The sequence below is a fragment of the Oratosquilla oratoria genome, unplaced genomic scaffold, assembly GCF_046742065.1.
Source record: "Oratosquilla oratoria isolate Oo_2021 unplaced genomic scaffold, ASM4674206v1 SCAFFOLD132, whole genome shotgun sequence".
NCBI lineage: Eukaryota > Metazoa > Arthropoda > Malacostraca > Stomatopoda > Squillidae > Oratosquilla > Oratosquilla oratoria.
The window spans coordinates 172434-180409 of NW_027467488.1; the positions used below are offsets into that span (position 1 = coordinate 172434).

At 35.7% G+C, this 7976-nt stretch overlaps 1 protein-coding gene across 1 annotated transcript; it reads right to left on the reverse strand.

Moving 5' to 3' along the window:
• Window positions 1-280: 280 nt before the first annotated feature.
• On the reverse strand, window positions 281-6814 carry LOC143022650 (uncharacterized). The gene is made up of 4 exons (XM_076180973.1): window positions 6790-6814; window positions 5975-6043; window positions 4222-4475; window positions 281-400 (listed from the first exon to the last, which is right to left on the reverse strand). Exons 1-4 carry the CDS (start codon window positions 6812-6814, stop codon window positions 395-397), a joined length of 354 nt encoding a protein of 117 aa, XP_076037088.1. The 3' UTR covers window positions 281-394.
• Window positions 6815-7976: the final 1162 nt, after the last annotated feature.

A 7976-nucleotide genomic window follows, 5' to 3' on the forward strand; every position in this document is an offset into this window, starting at 1 on the left:
CGGCCCCCTCAGAGCAAGATGGACTCGATCAAGACGTGCTCCATAATAACCACGTACAAGTGCATGCACCAGCCCACTCATCTCAGAGAAACTGGGCAAGAGCTCACGTCCCGTTGACTCAGGTGAGGAAACGTCAGTTGCGGGTTCATTCGAGTCTGTACGGAAGCTTACATTTGGCTCGCTCGTCTTGGTACTCTTTGTCTAGATTCTCGCTTCCTTTCTGCCGATTCTTGGTCTTGCCGCACCAGTGACGGACAGTTGACGACTCAGTAGGATGGGCGTCGGAGAGGGTAGTCTCCATACTAACCCGTCTCCAGAATGTGGGTTCCATCTTAAGGAGCTCGTATTCTGACTGTATGTAGGCCAGCCAGCGGTGGATGGGTGGGTAAACATTTCAGTGCTGCAAGGGATACATTCAGAAATCCATGATTTTAAAGGGTTGCATACTATCTTAAGTAAAATAATATTTGAAATGTCCAAATTATAATTATTATATATTTTTTTTAGATTATTTTAATTGTTAATATTCTTCAGTAGAATAATATTTGAAATATCCAATATATATATATGTGTGTGTGTGTGTTTGTATATACATATATATATATATATATGTATGTATATATATATATATATATAGTATATATATTTGATTATTTTATTGTTAATTTTCTTAAGTAAAATAATATTTGAAATGTCGAAAATAATTTTTTTTAGATTATTTTATTATAAATTAATATTCCTAAGTAAAATTATATTTGAAGTATCCGAAATAATTCTCTTGTATTATTTTATTGTTAATATTCTTAACTGAAATAATATTTGAAATAAAGTTTTATATTATTTTATTCTTAAGTAAAATAATATTTGAAATGTCCAATAATGTTTTTATATCATTTCATTGGTAATTAATATTCTTAAGTAAAATGATATTTGAAATATCCAATATATATATATATATATATATATATATATATATATATATATATATATATATATATATATATATATATATTAGATTATTTTATTGTTAATTAATATTCTTCTCTTTTCTTTTCTTTGTACCTCTCATCTGACTCCCTCGTCCTATTTTGCAACCAATCTGTGAAAGTTCGCTCAGTGGACAAGATGCAGGGATGACCTGTCATCCAGGAGGTGCCAAGATAAGAGGGAGTGGAGTGTATTAGGGATGGAGTGGGTGGGAATGGTTTTTATGCCTTTTTCTTTTTGGCTACCTCCCTTGTAAGGGGGAAAAAAGCCTTTGGTATATGTATGTAATATTCTTAACCCATTATGATACACATTAAGTTCACATTTAAAAAAAAAATCAGTAGGTGTTTTTGATTGCTTTTGTATGCCATATTACAAAAATGGCCTTGTTTTTCACTTTTTCTTGTAAATAATTTTTTTTTCAAACGTGTCTTTTTCGATGATCTGAGCACAGGACAGGCCTTTTAGTGAAATATAGCCAAAATACAGAATTATTACATACCAAACTTTAATCTGACCTGAAAGTGAAGATTATTATTTTTTATGATAAAAACCTTTGATAAGATTAATAATTCACTGGCCTGCGAAGTTTCAAAGGTAAAGCATCTGATAACTGATTCTAGGGTAATTTGCTATGCAGAATCTCAAAATCACACTCATTTTGTTCAATCAGGTCACGTTTTTGAGATATGAGGCGGTAAAAATAATTAAAAACGCCATTTAGTGCTATTTATTCCCTTCAATTTTGGAAAAAAAATCTTGACAAAAGAAATATTTTTTTCTTGCATAGTTCAGAAGATAAAGAGGATATATTAGAGAAAATCTAATCATGGATGAAGGGCCTTTTCAGTGACTTTCTCCTGTGTTGGGCAGCCACCACATCTCGTTTCAAACACCAACAGTAGTCCGCAAGAAAGTTCACATCCCACCGGCCTTGGTAGCGTTCTTCCATGACACGAATATCCTGGTGGAAATGTTCTCCCTGTTCCTCACTGAAGTCACCACAGTTCTGAGGGAAATAGTCTAAGTGGGACCGTAGAAAGTGCATTTTGACTGACATGCGAGCCCCTAATTTTTGATAGCTGTTCAAGATCTCATCGACTTCTTTCTCGTATTCTGCACTTCGGTTATTTCCTAGAAAGTTTCTTATCACTGACTTAAGCGACCACCAAACGGACAGCACAGCTGCATTCAGTGCATCGTCAAACATTGAGTCCTTCATAAGTTCCCTTATCTGAGGCCCATCAAAGATGCCAGCCTTAAGCTTTTCCAGACTGATCCGAGGAAACTTCTGCTGAAGAAAAGTAAATCCCATGCCGTCCTTGTCTATTGCCTTCACAAAGTTCTTCATCAGTCCCAGTTTGATATGTAAAGGTGGGAGTAAGACCTTGTTTGGTTCAACAAGAGAACGAGCCTGAACATTGTGTGAACCAGGTTCCAAACGTTGTCGTGGTGGCCATTCTTGTCTGACAAAATGTTGATCATCAGCCCGACTATCCCACAAACACAAAAATCATGGATACTTTGTGTACCCACCCTGTAGTTCCAAAACCAATCCAACTACCTTAAGATCTCCACAGATCAACCAACCATGGTCAAAGTAGTTCAGAGCAGACAGTAGCTGATCCATGTTGTCATGAGTTTCTTTCATTTGCACCGAATGACCGATTGGAATTGAAGAGTATTTATTTCCGTTGTGAAGGAGGACTGCCTCGAGACTTCTGCTGGAAGAGTCGATGAACAGTCTCCATTCAGTAGCAACATAGTCCAGCCCCATTGATTGAATCAGACCAGCAATGTTGTTGCAGTAAACTAATGACGAGTCCTTCTGGGTTGTGAAGAACTGTCTAAATTCTCTTTCACGCTCTCTCGCAACCAAAAGAATGTTGTCTCAGGTGCTAGCAAATTTTTCTCACGAAGACGAGAACCCAGAAGCTGTGCTGATTCCTTTGATAGGTTTAGATCCCGTGTCAGGTCATTGAGATCTGCTTGTGTTAGAGGCACTGGCCGGTCATTCTCTTCTGGCATGTATTCTCCACCCTCTGCCCTGTCTAGTGCGTTATCAGATTCCGATTCAGAGCTAGATTCCATTGCAACATCTGGCTCGGGAACGGGCAGGCCTGGACCATGAGGGACTGGTCGTATGGCAGACGGAACATTGGGATACTGAATACAATGCTTGTTCTTACGGTTGACTCCTTTAAGATTAGTCATGCAGAAATAGCAGTCTGACACATGATCTTTACCCTCTCTCCAAACCATTGGAACAGCGAATGGCATACTCTTCCTTTTTGTATTTCTCCAATCATGCAAGTTCTCGACACAAGTTTTGCAGCTAACATGGGGTGCAAATGGCTTGTCCTGGTCCCCAAGCTTAACTCCAAAGTAAGCATGATATGCCTTCTTCACAAAATCAGTTATATTTGCTAGTCGACGAGGAAGAATCACATTACCACATATGTAGCAGAACCTATCAGGATGATTTGTGCATTTGCGTTCCATTTTCTGTCAATCTAAGATACGTGTCCAAAATAGAAACACAAGAAGCACAAATTCTTGTAAAAAGCACAGATTCTTATAAAATCAGTCACATTGATTGGAGATCACACTTTTCTAAACCATTCTCAGTTTCAGTGTTGTCAATGCAGTTTCAGTTTCGGTTTCAGTTTCCTGAAAGTAAACAAAAACATCATCAGGTTTCAGTATCAGTTTCGGGGTGCTACAGTATAATTTTTATGCAAAAAAAAAAAAAAAAAAAGAATAGGCTATACCTGCAGCCTCGTTTTCCTTATACTTAGTACTATACAAGGTCCAAAAGTCGCACTTCTCATATCTCAAAAACTAGACCCGATCCAAGGAAACGGATGGGATTTTTAGATTCAGCGCACCAAAAAAAAAAAAAAAAAAACTATAAATCACTTGAAAAACCTTCGACTTTTGAAAAAAAAAATTAAACGCAGGCCAGTGTTATAATAGTAATAACAATAATAATAATTAGTTGAATTAATAAAAATAGTAATGACAAGAACAATGATGATTGATAATAATAATGATGATAATGATAATAAATGATGACGGAGATGACGACGACGATGACGATAATAATGATAAATGATGACGGAGACAATGATGATGATGATGATGATGATGATAATAATAATACGTCAACAATGACAATAATAAGTATAAAAAAAAAAAAAAAAAATCGATAAAATGCTTCTTGGCTGGACCTACCTTGACAATGGCCTGGATTACCATGATGGCGTCAAACGTCTCCTTGACGACGAAGCCCTGGATGGTGACGTGACGTCGCACAAGAGGTATTGTACTGCTGGTAGGTAGGTAGCCCGCGGGGACCGACGAGTGGGTGGGTGGGTGTGGGTGGGTCCAAGGTCTAAATATACAGGTCAGACCGTTTACATTCTTCTGCGCAGCTTCTGACGTCAGTTGGCTGAGTCCATTTTCTCTTTGTGATACACTGAAGTAAACTGAAACGCCAAGGAAGACTGGAACTATAATATTTTATATATATATATATATATTATATATATATATAGACAGGAACTATAATATTTTATATGTATTTATATATATATTTTATATAATATTTGTCAGAATATAACTAATTGCGTGGAGCAGTGCGAGCGAAGGCGACGTCATTTTCGAACGACGGACCAGCTTCAACTGACAGCTATAGGACCCGCTAACCCCACTTTGAACAGCCAGGTGACGTTCACGGGCCCGCTGCGCCAACTCCCTCGAAATTCGGTCGGAAGTGGTTAGACCTTATATTCTTAGATCTTGGGTGGGTCCACCCCCAACAAGATGACGTTGGCGCAAATTTCGGAAACTTTTTGTATCTTTTTTATTGAATTTTTTTTTAAACATGCATAGGTTGCTAATATTTCATTCTTTTATTTATACATTTTTCTATTTTTGTTTTTCTCAAATTAAAAAATTAGAATGAGCAAAGCTTCCTTATATTTCATTATTCAGTTCATGTAATTTATTCGTTACACAGTCAATGTTAATTTGGAAAACTGACATTTTTTAAAGTATTAAATATTTCTATATTCTTGATATCTTAAAGATTATATTATGTCTTTCCACTACACATATACATTGAAATCTTTATTGCATGGAACTATAATTTTACTGCAACTTATAATTTATTAGGTTATTTTATTTGCTCAGTTGTCACATGGAAAATATAAATGAATCGTTGGCTTAACCTAAGGACATGATCTATTCTTTCAGTGTTTAATAGATATTCTGATAATTTCCGTTGTTTCCTTTTCCCTACATATCTCCTCTTCTAATTCACCAGTCGTCTTATAGATCATCAATTCCGCTTCGACTCAACTTCCCATATCTCATCAAATTTCCCATGTTACTTCGTTTACTTTCGCCACGTCCTCTCTTCCCACTCCCTCATTACCCAAATGTTTCGTCTAATTCCACAACTTCTTGTCAACACTTCTCCTCAGTCTTCCATTGACTTTTGCCATTTTCTTAATCTTCCTCCACTTGATCATTCGTAGAATGCAATTTACACTTTTTATATTTCCCTTCCATCTTGACCATCGCTATCCATTCATCGTCTCATGGAGCAATACATATTTCTTGCGAATGTCGACATTATAGCAACCCGATCTCTCAGATTTGAATCAAGCCGCCCGGTGTCATATAAATGCATATAGGACATGTATACTGGCTGTAGGTCTCCAATGGATGTTCTAATTGTTACATAATCTTCTTATCACACTTCTCTTGTTATATTAGAAAGCTGATTACTTTTTTATTATACAATTTCCTTTAAACAAACCCGAGTTTCGACGAGAAATAATTTAAAAATTCCATTGTTCATTCTTTAATGATTATTTTTTTTAGACAAATATTGGTCAATAAATGTGTTTGTATACTTTGCAACCGTCACCTATATCTGCCAAAAGAGACTTATATAAAGAGGAAGGGAGAGGGAACAGACCGGTTAAAGTAGGGAGAGATGATGACAAAAAGGAGCAGCACGTACGACTCTGACTGATTATGCCACTGACTGATTATGCCATAGGCCGCACGAAAATTGTTGTTTTTGAAAGTAACAAATTTTCTTTGAATATTATAAGAGAACACACCACCTATATTTCTTCTGTTAATTTCTATTATCACTAAAAGACTTTTAACCATGAATTAGTTTGATAACTGAACCTGCCACCATAATATGTATGAAATTAGTACATGTTGTATTCTCCTCGTTTGCTTACGTATGTCTATCTAATAAATTATATTTTTCAGATTTGATGCTGACAGATGAATGTTGGAGGGTGTCATTCTTATATTATTATCATTATTTTTTTTTTCTTCAGCAGACCTGGCGACATTTGGGGAGGGCGGGAGGGTGAGAGGAGAGGTTGGTTGGATTGCGTGTCGACGTGACGGTAAGCAGGTCAGCCGTGAAACACATTTGAACCTCCTCCCCCTCCCTTCCACTTTCGCTCTCGGTGAGGGAAACTTAGAGCATTTATGAGAGTAGGAAAATTTGCGGAGGGAGGAAAATATACATTGGTGGGGCACAGAACTGTTAATCTGTAAATTGACTACACCATTCGAGTACATGGAAATCATAACATTTCCGGGTCTTCTAAATATATCAATAAATCTAAAACGGGAACTCGAGTGAATAAACTAGCAGCATCATAGCTAACAAGATTAGAATCAAAGGAGGGATTTTGACCAGAGATGGCTATGATGTTGATAGTTTATTTACTCGAGTTCCCATTTTAGATTTATCAATATATTTACACGATGAATTAAAGAAATATGACATGCCTCTACCGGTCCACACAATAATCTGTCTCATTAAGTTATTATGTGCATTAATTAGGTTCAAAATTTGATTTTAACGGTAAATTTTATATGCAAAAGTTTGGAATGGGAATGGGGAATCCTTTATCTCCTGTTCTAAGCAACTTGTATATGGAATTTTTTGAAAGAGATATTTTGCCTAAAATTATTCCTAACAAAGTCATTTGGTATAGATATGTTGACGATGGCAAATGATCACTTTAACCAATTAGATATTCAAGAAGATTTAGATCAATTACAGCAATGGTCTGAAAAGTGGCTAATGAAATTTAACACGAGTAAATGCAAGGTAATGCGCATAGGTAAAAATAACAGTAAGTACGATTACAAGTTATTTGGAAATTCGTTAACAAAAGTGGATAGTGAAAAAGATCTCGGCGTAATTATCAGTAACGACCTCAAATTATCGAAGCAGTGTATTTCAGCCTCTGAGAAAGCAAATAAGATTCTAGGACTGATTGCGCGATCTTTTGATTTCAAAAGTCCATCACTCATTAACAAGCTATATAAATCGTTAGTTCGTCCACATTTGGAATATGCTGTTTCCGTATGGTCACCGAATCTTATTAAAGACATTGACAGATTAGAAAAAAGTACAAGGGCGAGCCACAAAATTGATTCCAAATATCAAAAATAAATCGTACGAAAATCGACTAAAACATATGAATCTGTTTTCCCTAAAAAAGCATAGACTCAGAGGTGACTTGATACAGGTCTTTAAGATTTTAAAGGGAATTGACAACATCAAAAGTGACCAAATTTTCACATTGAGAATCAGACAAGAAACAATGGTCTCAAACTGTCCGGAAATAGATTCAATTTGGAAGTAGGTAGAAACAACTTTGCCAACCGTGTAGTAAATGAATGGAATAAACTTCCTGCATAGGTAGTGTAATGTAGTTCAGTTCGAAGCTTTAAGAATCATTTAGATAAATACCTAAGTAAGATGCTGTAATGATTATAATTTATCTTATATTATTTGTTTTTGTTTTGTTATCATTTGTCTCTGATTTTCATTTATTATTAGTTATATGTCAATTTATTATTATTTACTATTTACCTGTTTGTTTATCATTTAACTACACCTATGCATATATTTATGTATTCTATTTGTTATTTACATT